Source organism: Xiphophorus maculatus, chromosome 8, assembly GCF_002775205.1.
Source record: "Xiphophorus maculatus strain JP 163 A chromosome 8, X_maculatus-5.0-male, whole genome shotgun sequence".
NCBI classification, from domain to species: Eukaryota; Metazoa; Chordata; class Actinopteri; order Cyprinodontiformes; family Poeciliidae; genus Xiphophorus; species Xiphophorus maculatus.
In genome coordinates, this window is record NC_036450.1 from 23,385,441 (window position 1) to 23,401,224 (window position 15,784).

General features: G+C 39.2%; 1 protein-coding gene across 1 annotated transcript; it reads left to right on the forward strand.

Annotated features, from left to right (window-relative positions):
* The first annotated feature begins 859 nt into the window (after positions 1–859).
* Positions 860–6,366, forward strand: crhbp (corticotropin releasing hormone binding protein). Its single transcript, XM_005802447.2, has 7 exons — positions 860–1,029; positions 1,156–1,249; positions 1,599–1,756; positions 2,908–3,118; positions 3,336–3,481; positions 5,161–5,278; positions 5,690–6,366. Exons 1-7 carry the CDS (start codon positions 940–942, stop codon positions 5,842–5,844), a joined length of 972 nt encoding a protein of 323 aa, XP_005802504.1. The 5' UTR covers positions 860–939; the 3' UTR covers positions 5,845–6,366.
* The last annotated feature ends 9,418 nt before the right edge of the window (positions 6,367–15,784 follow it).

A 15,784-nucleotide genomic window follows, 5' to 3' on the forward strand; every position in this document is an offset into this window, starting at 1 on the left:
CACAATAAGCTTCCTCTCATTGGTCCAGAGCATCTCGCTGATGTATCCTGGACTTTTTAAGGCTTTCTTTTTTCAAGCCTTTCTTGTGTTTTACAGCCACGTAGGGCCATTTTATTGCACACGTTACATTCAATTGTTATGAAAACGCTGTACATATCAAACATCACTACCAGAAGACATTAAAGGATTTTTTTTTCAAATAAGCATGAAAGGAATCAAGGCAAGACTAGATGTATGTCTTTGATGAGGCAATAACAATATAGCTTTATGGTATAAAGCTAAAAATAAAGAAAATAAAAAAAAAATCTGCGCTTTTACATACTGTCCCTTTAATATGCACGCCACACTTTTTGGAATGTCATTTGCGAAAGAAAACAAAACAAAACAAAAAACCCTAAAAACTTTAAAACCATATTGCCATTTCCTTCCACTTCACAAACATTTCTGGTACTTTATTTTGGTCCGTCATTCAAAATCTGGAAATATTTTTGAGTTTTTAAAATGCGAAAAAGGTCAATATTCACGTGAAAGAGACAAACAAAAAACTTCAACATACAGCTTCACTGAAAGATGGATTGCAATACTTCGGGTGAAATACCATTCAAGCACATCAAGTGCTAAAATCAGCAGAGAGCAAAGACAGCAAGGCAGAGGGAAGATAAGACGTGATGTATCTGCTGGCTGACTCTTGGCATCAGCTGCTCATCTTCTCCTCCGCTTCTTATCTCTCTTTCACGCTCGCCTTGATCTTCCCCTCGTCACATCCACGCAATTGGTCAAGGAAGGAGGCGGTGGGCGACGGGCCCCCCACCTCCTCCCTCCACTCCCGTGACACGCTCCGTGGCGGATTGGATGAGTATATAAAACAAAACAAAAAAAGGCAGCGCTGACCGCAGAGCAGCTCAGACCTCTCCCAACTTCACTCCGGGTGATTCTCGCATGCGTGTTATGGAGCGCACTTTCCGGGAGCAGCTCTTCTTTCTGCTGCTGTGTCTGTCCGTCCTCAAGGGAGACTGCAGGTACCTCGAGGTGAGAGAGAGGGGGGCTTTTTATTTTATTTTTTTTACTTTCAGATTAAGATATATGTTCAAAACGATGCACGGATGCGTGGTAGGAATGACCTTTTTTGTTGTTGTTGTTTTTAAATTCTTGTAGAGCAACGACATCTCCAAAGATGAACTCTACTCGCTTTTAAGCTCGGATCTGAGGAGGGAAATTCCCGAGCTGTTGATGTACCGCAGACCTTTGCGTAAGTTTTTGGAAAAAAGTAAAAAAAAAAAAAAAAAATTTAAATAATACTTTTTTTTTTTTTTTTTGCATTATATAAATATTACCATTATTGAAAAAAAAAAAAAAATCAGACAAAAATTTATTGACCAAATGTTTTTATACATGCCGGTACAAGGACTTTGGCTTCGTGTTATATTGTGCATTACAAACGCAGAGGATTAATAATAATAATAGTAATAATAATAATAATAATAAAAATCAAATAAGAATAATAATAATAAAAAAAGTATAATAAATTGTAATCTTCCATTTAAATACTCTGTGTGTCTACTAATGAGGCGCGTTCCCTCTCTCTGATTGGCCGTCAGGTTGCCTGGACATGGTGGCCGTGGAGGGTCAGTTCACCTTCACGGCTCAGACCCCCCAGCTCAGCTGCGCAACTTTCTTCATGGCGGAGCCCAACGAGCTGATCAGTGTGGAGTTTGACAGCGTGGACATCGACTGCAGCGGAGGAGACTTCATCACAGTAAGAAGGCAGCATCCACTGCATAATGATCAACTTCAATACAACCTTAAACATCTTTTTAAGTTATTTTAGATGTTTATATGGGGGGGAGAGAGGAGTAGGAGGGTGGGTTTAGTTTATATTTTGCAGGCTGTTCTTCGTTTTCTGCAGCCAATCACTGGATAATTTGCTAAGATTAGCAACACTTTCTGAAAAGCTCTTTAGAAGCATTGAGTTAAACCTTCACGCCAAACAGCCTCCTCAAAAACAGACTCGTGGGCTCTAGCTGAAAGATAAAACTTTTAAAACACTTTTCTCTTGCGTACAAGACTGTTCAGAAATATGCCAGTTCCTAAAGGAGCTCCACCCATCACGGTTACCCAGGTAACGTTGCCTAAAGCAGCAGGTCATCTAAGCAGCTGCCCACGCACTAGCCACCGGAGCAGATAGCTTGACTAATTAGCCAGCTAATATTAGCTTCTCATACTCCCGGAGTTCATAGGTAAAACATTTTTTTGCAGTTGGTTGAGTGCAACGTTACTACACAATTTAACAAGTATTTTTGCTTAAGTCTACACAGGAGAATAAAAAACAAACAATAAATAGCTTTTATTTGTATCAGTTATTTAAAACAAATGAATAAATGTTGTACGCTAGCAGAATAGTTGCTGCTTTCTGCTTTAAATGAAAAAAGCTCCTGTTACAGATTTTGTTTTCAAATTATTTATCTTGATATTATACTAATGTGGGTCGATATCGATATCCAATATTTATCATCCGATATTATTACTGCTCTTATATATATGATCTTTTTGACACCTCAAAAAAAAAAGACTACTTTGCTTCAGTTAAATTTCCCCCAATCCTGTGCTGCATCACTAGCAGTGTCACATGACCAAACAAATATCGTTCATTTCCAGAAATGAACGGAATCAAGACGGAAACAAATACCGATTGTGAATATCAACCCAGTTTTAATTATCGGGCCGATATGTTAAAAAATGACAAATATCACCGAATGCCGACATATCGTGCATCCCTAATTTTTATTCTAGCTTATTTAGCCCAGAGCTATTTTTTTTTCACATTTTGTCCATTTTATGTAAAGCTCTGTTTCTGCACTGCTTTAAGTAAAAACTGTCTCTTTTTGCGTGCCACCCTATCCTGCGAAGACGTTTGACGGCTGGGTGATGAAGGGCGAGAAGTTCCCCAGCTCCCAGGACCACCCGCTGCCTCTGTACGAGCGCTACGTGAACTACTGCGACTCGGGAGCCGCGAGGAAAAGCGTGCGCTCCTCCCAGAACGTGGCCATGGTCTTCTTCCGCGTCCACGGCGCCGGCAGCAGCTTCGCAATGACGGTCAGGAAGCACGTCAACCCCTTTCGTGAGTATCACTCAGAGAGAATCTCCTAAAGCAAAAAGAACGCCCGTGCACGTAAAGGAATCGGCATGTCTGCTGAAGGCCCGTTTGAGCGACTGTGTGAGAAATGAAGAATAAAAAACAAAGACCCTCCTTTGTCATGAGGTGCAAACACATCGTCTGCTCAGTGCATCCATCCAGCACGTATCTAATGTTTAGATCCGTCTCTGTCTCCCTGCAGCCTGCAATGTCATGTCACAGTCACCAGAGGGCAGTTACACAATGGTGACGCCGCAGCAGCACAGAAACTGCAGCTTCTCCATCATTTATCCAGTGGCAATCGACATCTCAGAGTTCAGCCTGGGACACCACAGCAACTTCCCTAAGGTAAATAAAATAAAATAAGACAAAATACATTAAAGATGCAGAAGGGTTGGGCTCGAACTCCTGACTCTGGAAGTTTAAAAGCCTAATTCAGACTTCAACATAATTGAACAGTTTATTTTATGTTATTTATGTACCACAGCGTGCGGCCACAGCGGAGTGTGGATTACATCAGGTCGTTAACTTTGCAGCAAAACGTTAGTGTTCCTTTAAAACTGGAGGTGGTCTATTTCTCACCTCATGTCCTTTAAAAAAAAACACTGTGAAGTCAGGTCTTGTTCACACTTAGCTGGGTTTTTATAAAAATTAATATCTCCATCACATCGCCTTAAAAAACTATCGTACACACGGGGTCTGATTCAGAGAAGGAACTCGCCCAAATTTGCCGCTGAGCGTTGTTTGAAACATGCCAAACCCACAGGGGGCAGTGTAGCACAAAGCTGTACAACTATGTCAGCCAATCAGAATCCTTCAAAAAAAAACTTTTGAGAGTTTTCTCAAATCTCCACATTGGTCGTAGTTTTCATAAATAATCGCTTTTAGTGATATTAAATAGAGATTTTGTGTGGATGGAGACCAAAGTGCACAAAAATGTATTTGTCTTGGACACTTTCTAGTTAGTTATATTAGCTTGTTATGGTAGTGTTAAATGTTTCTTTTTTTTAGCTTGTTCTGCGGGTTAAAAAGCAGCTAATATTTTCCCCTGCATTACGTAACTCTCTTTGCATCTGAATTTAGTTTAAATCTATAAACATTCACGGAGTTTAAAGCAAAAGCTAGTCAGGGAGGGACAAAAACAAATCCAACCTAAAGCATTTTATAGCAGTTAATGCACTGAATGTAGTGACACTGACAATGAACGGGTTTCAACAGAGAAACCAAGATGGCGACTGGAGGCAGTGTAACCGTCTGATTTTAAATTAAAGGCATTTTAAAACTGCAGTGACTTCTTTGACTGCTGCCTTACTTTTCTATCAAGCAGTTCTCTGTTTCACACAGGACGACCAGTGGTGGCGCTCTGCCTCCAGCCTCCGTTTCCCATGCGACTAATCTGCTTTGTAAATTTCCACCCAATGCAAGCGACACAGGACTCAGGAAAGAGCGCTCACATAACCCACTGGGACATTTTTCAGATTGGTATTTCCACTGCTTTGGTGTCTGTGCAAAGCTTTTCAAAGCAGCGTCATTCATAAATTCACTAATATTCAAAGAGTAGAATCGCTTATAGCAGTAATGTTTCTAAGTCAAAAGTTCAAATATGACTTAAATGGTAAATCATCACCCATCTGTGAGGCTTAGTTTTTTTTTCTAAAGGCAATCTTAAGGTTAGCTGTGAATTGTGTTGTGAATGCCACACACTAACAAACCATAGATCTAGTTAGAAACATGCTGAAACTAAAGCAATGACTGAATAGGAGCACGGCATTTCAAAGCTCCTTTTTCACCTTTTCTCCGACTTTATTTCATAATTGCACTGAGAGATTGGTGATGGACTTCGACTTGGTTGAATTCTCCCCCGATGGATCGGCCACAAATCCCCGGAACCCGATCTAGATTTTACTTCTTTTTTTTTTCCAATATCGGGACCGATACAGATATCAATACCAGGTCGGCGCGTCCCTAAGCTGAGCTGAATTGAATTAAGCTGAAATTGTCACATTTTTGTGTGCTGATTTCCACAGAGATCCTTACCTGGTTGTGCAGAGTCCGGGGATTACGTGCAGCTGCTGGGAGGAAGTGGCATCGACACGTCCAAACTGCTTCCCATCACAGACCTCTGCATCTCCTTCACTGGACCCAGTAAGCACACTCTTCCTTCCCTCACTAAATTGCCATTATCTGCGTTTCCGTTGGCCGCATAATTGTGCAATTTGACATTTTTAAAAATACATTGCCTTAATGGAAACACGGCAATTTTGAAAAGTTTCGGCGCCTAGCATGAGGCCGTGTCGAAATTTTCTTCGCATCACACGTGTCACATGACCGACAACTGGATGTTTTTTTTTTAACGATTTATCATGTGAACAAGCTTATTCACATGTGATTCTAACTGCACAGAGGCACCACAATTACGAGATTGGTGGGATATTTTTCCCCTGACATTAACGTGTTGCACACGCGTGTAACGGAAACGCAGCTGATGTGACATCGTCGCTGACCTCGCTCAGACCTAACGCGCATCGTCGCTCCTTCCTCTCCCCGCCCACGCAGCCCACATGAAGATCGGCTGCGACAACACGGTGGTGAGGACGGTGTCCAGCGGGCGGTTCGTCAGCCGCGTGTCTTTCAGCTACAGGCTGCTGGACAGCCAGGAGCTACAGACGATCAAACTCAACAACGTGGAAGATTTCTGTTTCAACAACTGATCCCAGCAGGGTCACGATGTGACACATGCGTCATTTGTCTGCCAAACATTTCTAAAGTCACTTCTTTTTTTTTTTTTTTTTTGTCCTCATCCAGACTAAATTCCAAGGAGACTGAAGTAAAAATGAAAACTAATAAATATCCTAAGGCTACGGCATTTACTGGCATTTTGAATTCATTCCCCCTCCCCACGCTCTCATTTGAATGTTTTTTTATTTTTTGTGTCTCGTTGTTGTAGCATCTCAACTGTCGTTTTTATTTAATGCTTTGTTTATAACGTGTATTTATTATGGACATGGGACTATTGTTATTTATTATTGTGATAAAGTTACTTGTGATTCTTGAAGATGAATGGTGCTAAAATGAGCGTTGTGTCTGTTCTGTTTGTGCGAGCGTGCCGAGTCAATTCATGTGATGCAGAAAGTAAATAAAAGAAATGTGAGTATCTGGTGCCGTTATGCAGTTAAATTTGGTTAAACCCCCCCAAAAAACAAACACTTTTGTAATAAATTTATGCTGCATGGCAAAGCATTTAATGGTGGCTGTCTTATTTCAGTTGGCTCAAAATATTAGGCTTAGTAAGAACAGCAATAAAGCAATAAAGAATTTCAGTTCAATTGCAAAAACAATGATTATTTCCGTATCAACTTTTGTAAAGATCAGACGTAAATCTGTGCAGCGCAGCATTCCTTACTAAAAGTTATTGAACGTAGCTGAAAGGAAACTTTATGTGATGCAAGGGCAATATCATCAGCATAATGAGTGATGGATAGTAACATATAGATAATTATTTCATAAATCCTCAGATATAATTCAGCCTCACAACTACTAAAGCGATACACCATACAAATGACAACAAAGATGATGTATTTTCTTAAAGTTTTTCAACATTTTTCTTTTTTCATTTCTACAAAGTTAGTGGTTGTGGATCAAGGCGTCTTGTTTTACGGCTGTCTGTGCTTCTGTTTCCGACCTGTTCAGTGTCACATCGTTGGAATTTCGTCATTTTTCTTGCAAATTTCACCTTCACCTTCAACATGTGACGTCGTTCGGTATTTAAAGGTACAGACCACGGTTCACCTTGACCTCTTGTCCTGACCTCGCAGGGTTTTTGAGAGCAAAACATTTCCAAAACGCTCGAACAAAAGCGTTCTAAATTTGGAAATAGAAAAAGAAAAACATTCTCTTAGGATGAATGGATGGCGAGCGGCTTTCATTGTTCATAGTCAAAGGTCCTCCTGCACAGTTGCATTATTTTATGCATCCCTTATCTGGAACACCTGGAGGCCCTTAACATTGCATTTGCTCAAACTGTTTGACAAAAGCATCGAAACGAAGGCAATTTAATGGTCACTGACCTCAGAGACAATGCAGTTCTTAGAAAAAATAGTAGATTATCATTTTTTGATTGTGCAGAATTTCCAGCAGACGTCTAATTATTTGCGTCCTTCGACGGAAATACATGAATAATTGATGAAAAGGACAGACGCGGTTCAAGCATCAGCCTCTGTGTTGTGTTGCCGCTAACGTCTTCTCCAGGTCTCCAGGGAGCTTCTCCTGCCGCAACGTTTCCTCCTGCGACGATGAACAATGTCGCCGTCACCGTTGACCGTTTCTGCCACATCGTTGCCTCCCACTGTGACAGCAGGTGAAAGCAGGAGGTGATCTCCGACCAGAGGAGGCCGACACGGCGCAAGTCCTGCAGGAACATTATCTTTGATAGACACCTGCAGCCGCGGTTCGGGATGAACGGCATGAAACAAACGGCTTTGTGACGCTGTAAAACTCCCCTCTCCTGGTCCTGACGTAAAAATTGAATTTGAGCCGTGTAGCAGACTTAATGCGACTGGAATTATTCCATATTTGACCCCAAACTACCACCTTTTCACCTCCATGGCTGCTCATATACAAAACATATCAAATATTCTTAAAAATAAATGTTCTTAAAAAAAAAGATTAATACCTGATTTTAGGCCACCTTGAAAGCATTGGTTTTAGGTAAATAAAAATCATCATAAACTGCATTTTATACGCATTATTTTGGTTTCAGTTTACATATTTTGTTCATATTTCATATTTCAGTAAAGTGCTTTGAAATGAGGACGTTTGTTATGAATAGGGGAAATAAATTGATTAGAATCTCATGAAGAAATAGAAGTAAATATTTTTTTACATTTTAAGTGAAGTAAAACAAACAAACTAAAAGGCAAATTCAACTTTTTGCTGTAAGTCATTTGTTAATGTATTTAACCGGCATCATTAATCAAAGTAATCTCTATATTAAATATGTTTTTTAGTAGCTTGTTGTTATTTTACAACAACAATAACAATACAAAAACCACAAGTTGTAAAATATTTTACTAATATTAGCATACTTACTGATATTAGTAGAAATATTCATAATATTTTTATTAATATTCAAATTTATTGAATGTGCATTTTGGGGAGAAAAGAAAGTTCAGTAAAAGGCAATGGAAACATAAAAACTTGTTTCCTTGTAACACTGTTTTTTTTTCTTGTTTTCTTTTTTTTTTTTTAAATACAAACACATCTGCATTTCTATAGAATGTTGTTTCATAACAAGGCTATTTTTTTCTTCAGAAAGTAAAGAAAGAAGAAGTTGTTCCTTCCCACTGTCACCTCTTGTTTACTAACTAGGAGGTGTGTCAGTGACGGTTCAGTGCAGTCTGCTGGTTTCTTTTAGGAGATAACTTTTAAGCAACTATCATTTTATGAATACATATGAATGAATAGGCTCTGATTGGCATAGCTTGTAATTTTTCCCAAGATAAACTGCGACTAGATTTGATTCCACTGGATGGGGTTTCAGAAAATTGTACTAAATGAAATAAACATAAACTGAATTCAATGCAATTTAGCAAAATTGGAGCTCTTTCACATATAAAGTGGTTTGAGATGATGTGTGTGGTATAAAAAGCTGAAATGAATGAAATAAACCTAATTCCTGATACTTCCCTTTACGCTCAGTGAGGCGTTCAATGGTCCATTCCGACCGTCAGACAATGGGATTTACTGGTAGCACCCTGCGGTCCGGCCGTTCTATATATAAAAGTAGTTTAGTTATTTAAATTGTGGCCTAAAGCCCTACATCAGTCACATCTTGTTTACTGAAATGTTTTAATTGCTGCTGACAGAGCCGTGTTTTAGACTGACAGGTTGCTGTCGGTGACGGTAGTTACACTGAGCTCGGCTGCTGCGCTGCAGATTGAGGAAATGAGGCTTGACATTTGAATCCAGCATCTCTGATGGGAAGATTATCAACAATTTGTCTCTCAGCGTGAACTCTGAACAGATACAGATGCTCGGTGCCGTGCCTCTCGAAATACCACTAGACACATATTCATTCATTTAATAGGAACTCTTACACTTTAAAAACAAATCTTTCACTGTTTTTATCACTATACATACATGCGTATGTAAAAAAATAAGAATAAGAATGGTAGAAGGTTTTAGTGTGTTACAGTGAACCTGAGGTATGTTTGGTTGAGTTAAGGTTGGATTAACCAGGAACTGGAGGGTCAAAAGTTATCAAAACTATGTCTGCTTATTGATGTCTTCAAAAATGGTAATAAAAACTTGTTCTTTATGTTTTGTTTGGTGAAATAAAGCTTAGTTAACTAAGTAAAAAAGCTCATCATTGAGGTGCAACTAGTTAGGATGTATTTCCATCTTAGAATACTCTTCTCTCACAAATTATTTTTTTTTTTTTCATACAGAAATCAAGATTTTTTGTTTACAGATTTTTTGCCTGTTGCCTGTTATAACATACATACTGCCGTACTGTGTTTCTTAATTTGTTACTTTTTATGGCTTCTATTTTTCAAGGCACTGCATACATGTACATACATACATGCTTCGTATACTACACTTAAATACGAAAAGGTTACATTTATTGTCTATAAAAACACCCACAATGAGAAAATAGTAACAAAGAATAAAGTTATGCTTTTCAGTTTTATGTTCTTCTGATTTTCTTTGTAAACTGCAGGAAGACGATATGTCTCTGGATGCTGTCAACGGTTTTCCTCAGCGCAGACGTCCTCTGCATAATTAGCACTGTGCGATTCATCTGTGAGGTCTTAAATGACCTGGCAGCCAATCAGTCGCCTCCGGCTGCATTCAGGAGCTCAGTGTCCCGACCTCCTAAATTTAACTGAACATCCTTCTTTCTTACTCAATGTTTGAGTTTCATCCCAAGCCTAGAAGGAAGGCTAATTTGGTTTTACTTGTATATAGTTAGATTAATTCTTCGCAAATATCCTTCAATAATTGTGTGGTTGTGGAAGAATGTGTTTCGTTTTCTTAGTTTGTGAACTGATAACATTTATCCCAGAATGCTTTAGGGTGGTCAAATTTCACTCGGTTTTTATCGACATGCAGCACTTTAGTTGATTAATTTCACTTTTTGCATCTGAGAGTAGATTACACAGAGCAGGTTTTCAGGCCAACTGGTTGCATTTGATTTCATTTACGGGTAGCAGAGGGGTAGCTCGTGTTGGTTCTATTGCGTAAAATCCCAGTAAACATCATAGACATTCGCGGTTATGAAATTACAAAATGTAAAACTTCGTTACAATGTTTAGTGGTGAAATAGTAGGCGTTTGGGAAATGTGGGTAATAAAGAAACAACATGTTTAAAGTATGCAAAGAAAGGCGCCGTTATTCTGACATCTACCAGTGTTGGACCAGCCCTGAGCAATTCACTTCCCCTACAGGAGTTTGCTTTATTCTATCTGTCTTCCCACTTTATAAACTAATCAAGCAGTCCTACATATGAGCCAAGAAAATGAAAGCGCGTTGCACGCACACACAGAAGGAGAAACATACAGGTCACTCCTAATGAGTTACGAAACAAGCGGTGACGCACAAAGTGACGAAACAGAAGAATGAACAGCATGGGGGAGATAAAGGCTGGAGGCCTTTTTGAGAGACATTTGTCACAGGTGGCAGCTTCGTTTGGATGGATGTCACATGAAGGAGAGACTGTCCTCGTAACCTTTGAAACGGGGCCCACCACCGGATGGAAATGAACGCCATCTCTCCATTAACACCTGAGCTGCTGTCCGAACGAATGAAAGCGAGAGCAATTCTCAATCGTTAATACATACTGTATATCTCACTCAACCAGCTCACTGCACAAACGTCAGGGATCAAGGTGGAGTGTGGAGGAAAGAAATCTGGAGTCAAATGAAAGCACCAGTCCATCATCAGCAAATTCCACCGACTCCTGGAAGCACGTTGCTTCTAAAAGCAAAATGTTTCCAGGAGTCGGTACAGAGAAGAAAGCTCAAAGTGAAGACAGTAAAAAGGTTAACGCCAACAAAGACTCACAGCACTTTAGGCTAGTCAGCAGGACTCTGAAGGGATTAAGGGAAATGTTTCTGCTTGTACAACAAGCCAGAGGCAAAAATCAGCTTAAACAGTCCGACTCAACCCTATTTCACATTTTTGGTGAGAGAATGTTTAGGGGAATGCAGTCGCCTGTTTCACAAAACCCAAAATTTTTTCATAAGTCTGAAAGTCTACCCCTCTCACAGCTATGCCTAGTACTTTGATTCACCATTCAAGCAATCAATGTCTTGCACATGTGAGCTTTCAAAATACACCCCGGGTTTTGTGGAACCAAAGGAGATTAAGGATGTTGTCACACGTGATAGTTTGGTAGACTTGGTTCGACCAAAGTTGCAACATTTGTTACATTTTCAGCTGGTGCGGTTTGCTTTCACGCTGTGCTGTGTTAAAGGAACCAAACCCTATGAAAAACCTGTTCCGCCCTTCGCCTGTGGTGGCGCTGCGCAAGGAAATGACATAAAAACCTCAGAAGACAAAATGAACGCAACTTTTTTCTTCACGAAATGTAAGCAAAAATGGAGAAGCATCAGATTTTAGTGGTTATGTCTTTGGTAAAAAGACCAGGAGTCATTTCTCCCACGAGTACTAGACTCTCACACTTGCTTTGGTTGAATTTACCCAGAGTGCTCTGCACTAAGGCCCACTTCCTGCTTTTGTAGCAGGCTCCAATCCGCTTAGCATTCATATTCATTTGAACCGAACCAGAGTTCACATCAACCTAACCGAGACGTAGATTTTTAGGCGGACCAGAGTTAACCTTTTTGGTCCGCATCAAAGTTAGATTACGCATTCACACCTCCTCAAACAACCGGACTTTCTAGGCAAACAAACTAGAGTTGGGTTGAAGAAGAGTAAACAAGGTTGGTATGAATACGCCCATAGAGTGGAACTCAGAAGGGTTCACATAGAGCACTACAGAAACAAATATGGAAAGGACATTGTCAGACAAAATGGAAGTGTTTTGTCTTTCGTCTCGATCACCAATGCTGAGGAATCTGTTCTGTTTCGACACACCTGAACGCAACCCGTCCACTGAGGTGGTCCCGGTGTGGTCACATAGGCCTTTGATTTTTTCATACATCACGTCTTCAAGTCCAGAAGTCGGTCAATCCTTGCTTCAAACTTCACCAGTTGTCTTGCTTCAGTGTCTTGAGAAAGCCACTGATCAAGAAAACTCAGATCAAGGCTCGACTAGAGTTTGCCAAAAAGCATGTGGGAGACTTCATGGTCAAGTGGAAGAAGGTTCTTTGGTCTGATGAAACCAAGATGGGTTTTAATGACCATCAGACAAGACACTGTATGGTGGACACTACAAACATATCATCCACATCGAAGCATAGTGGGCATCATATTGTGGGGATCCTTCTCGGCGCCAGGATTGTAGGTAGGATTGTAAAGACAGAAGGTAAAAACAAATCATAGGAAAATACTAGAGGACAATTTGTTTCAGTCTGAAAAAGAACTATGGCTTCGGAGAACATTTATTTTCCAGCTAGACAACAGCCTGAAGCATCCAGCTAACGCTACACAGAAATGGTTTGAAGACAACAAGGAGGATGTTCTGGAGCGGCACGCTTTCAGATTTGTGGTTCTGTAAGTTGTGGTTGCAAACATTTGTTCGACTTATTTAGAATATTTTTGAGCTTGTTTGGCTCTCAAGTCGTCTTTCATCTGCATCAGCATCCCACATCTGTTGAAATAAAAAAAAAAATAGACTCCATCCTTTCTCCTTCTAGATTCTTAAATTACCGTCTAGTGGTTAGAAACTCTCGCAAATTCAGGTGCAAACATTGACGCCTGAACTGTTTTGTGATCTTTTTCTGTATAACTGGAGTAATTTTTCTCCCACACCAACAAGATGATTATAGTGACCCAGGAAGCAACGAGACGTCCACAACTCAAACTTTCTGATCTCCAGGAAAGATGAAACTCTGGAAGTTTCTCCCCCCCCCCCGTCACGTGACATCCAGAGGAAGAGGATAGCAATCATAAGACTGAGAATATAAATATCCACATCTGAAAATCATGAATCAACACTCACAGCATTGATTACAACCTTTTTATAAATGCAAAAAACCAAAAAAAGACTTTAAAAACAAAAACATAATTACTTCATGGCATCTGCCCACGGATGATTATCCTCCGTTTGATTGCTGCCAATCACAGACAAATTGCATTGTAATGAAGAGGAGGGGTTTTTTTTTGCAGGCGCCATCTGCTTGGATAAAAGCGCCACACTCACGCTTTAATTTCAATAGTTTTCTCCCACGTCACCGCGGAGAATGTCAGAGCAAATTAGCCGTCTGCTTTCGGTATTTTGGGAAGTGGACCTACAGAGGAAAACCCTTACAGCCCGAGTCACTTTTGTCCTCGCCGAGCCGGGAACATTAGGAGCTCTGCTCGAGGGGGGAAGACGTGTCAGCTCGTTTGGCTGACGAAGCAGGACCCAGGTGGTCCGTGAGGACTGCGACTGCCACGCTTCACTGGGCCACAAGCTGCCAAGTTATTTCCCGAAAAACACGAGGCGGCTTCTCGCCCCGAGAGACGTCCACGGAAGGACGGCGGGATAAAGCCTGAATAGTTAGCTCTGGTTAGAGATTTACGTTCACTACTCGTTAGCATGAATGTAGCATGAATGTTGAGCTAATGTTATTTTTTTTTTTTTTGATTTCATTTCAACAATACGGTTGTAGATTAAGAACAAAGTCCTCAATTTTTTTTTTTTTTTTGAGATATCAGAAATTTCTAGAAAAAAAAAACGTGGAAATTTCGGAGCTTGAAATTATAGAAATTTAGCTTAGAAACCCCTCCCCCCCCCTCAATTTTGAAACATTTTGTAGGGAAAAAGTTTCAAACGTCAAAAAAAATTTCAACTTGGAAATTTGCTGTTTAAAAAGTCTAAAATGTGAAACTTTTAGTTGCATTTTTTTTTTTGAAGAAATTTACTCTTTGTTGAAGCCACTAGAAATCCCTCGTAAAATTCTGTTTCTTAATAGGAGTGGAAAACGTTTTTGACGTTATTTAAGCAAGTTTAAATCAGTGTTTAGGATCGTGGTCCTTCTGAAATACATACAGTACAGACCAAAAGTTTGGACACACCTTTCTAATTCAATGGGTTTTCTTTATTTTCATGACTATTTATAAGGTAAGAAATCCCACTTATTAACCTGACAGGGCAGGTTGACCTATAAAGTGAAAACCATTTCAGGTGACGACCTCTTGAAGCTCATCAAGAAAATGCAGAGTGTGTGCAAAGCAGTAATCACAGCAAAAGGTTGCTACTTTGAAGAAACTAGAATATAAGGGCTATTTTCAGTTGTTTTACACTTTTTTGTTTAGTGCATATTTCCACATGTGTTATTCATAGTTTTGATGCCTTCAGTGTGAATCTACAATGTCAATAGTCATGAAAATAAAGGAAACTCATTGAATTAAAAGGTGTGTCCAAACCTTTGGTCTGTACTGTATGTGTTAAAGATTTAAATATTTAGCTTCAAGTGTCAACCAAAGTTGATAGGGATCAAACTGCTTGGGTTGCTCAGGAAATCTTGGATTAAAATTGTTACCTGTAGGCATACGTACCTGGATAAGCATGATGGCAGATTAGGGCCCTTATAGATGAAAAGTAAAAATTCTGCCGAAAAACTCAGACATTTTTTGAATTAATATAAAAAAAAAAAAATCATGTTTTGGTTTGAAAATTTCTGAGTTTCAAAAGTAAAAAATTTCCAGAAAGGATTGGAAATTTTAAAAATTTCCAAAAGTCATACATTGTTTTACTTTTTAAAGTTTGGCATTACTTTTTCCATGTCTTTTACCTTCAGGTCCTCAACAGACAGAACCAAACTTTGGTACCAGACACATAAAACTAAAATATAAAACAGAGTTTTTGTTTTGTTTTCAAAGCTCCAAATCATGCTCCATTCATAGTACATCATTCTTTGATCTGATCATTTCAGAATGAGACAAGATGGCCACCTTGACCAAAGTTTCATTAGATCAAGACTAAGAAATTTTTTTAAGCTTGCCTGTTCACTATTAACATTTTGTATGTCTTAAATTTTGCATAAAAAATGCTATTAATTCTTCATGTGGCTTCTTTTTAAATTCTTGTTTACTGCTTTATGACTAAATATGGCTAGCTTGACCTCTCATTTTCAACTTCATCTTATTAACCAATTTCTGTCTTTTATTCAGTTATTGTTTTTATAAACCTTCAGTGTATTAATGAATACTTATCATAGAAGAGGTTCTACACTGAAAAAAGAAAACAGCTGATCCAACTGTAAAAAAAAAGAGAGTTGATTTGTTACATGTAATCAATTTAAGTTTATCCAAGTAAATATATTGCATTTTTTATGTCGTCATGTTAAGCAAACGTAAATAAAATCAGTTTGACAAACTTAATTTGATCACATGTAACAACTTACAATTTTTTTGGGTGGGAGTTTCATTCTGTTTTTTCAGCGAATGGTAGAGATGATGCAGTAACTTTACTGACTAGACTTAACGGGAACACAGCAGGTTTCAAGAATAAATTGGAACTGAAGTCAAATCCATAGAGTTTTA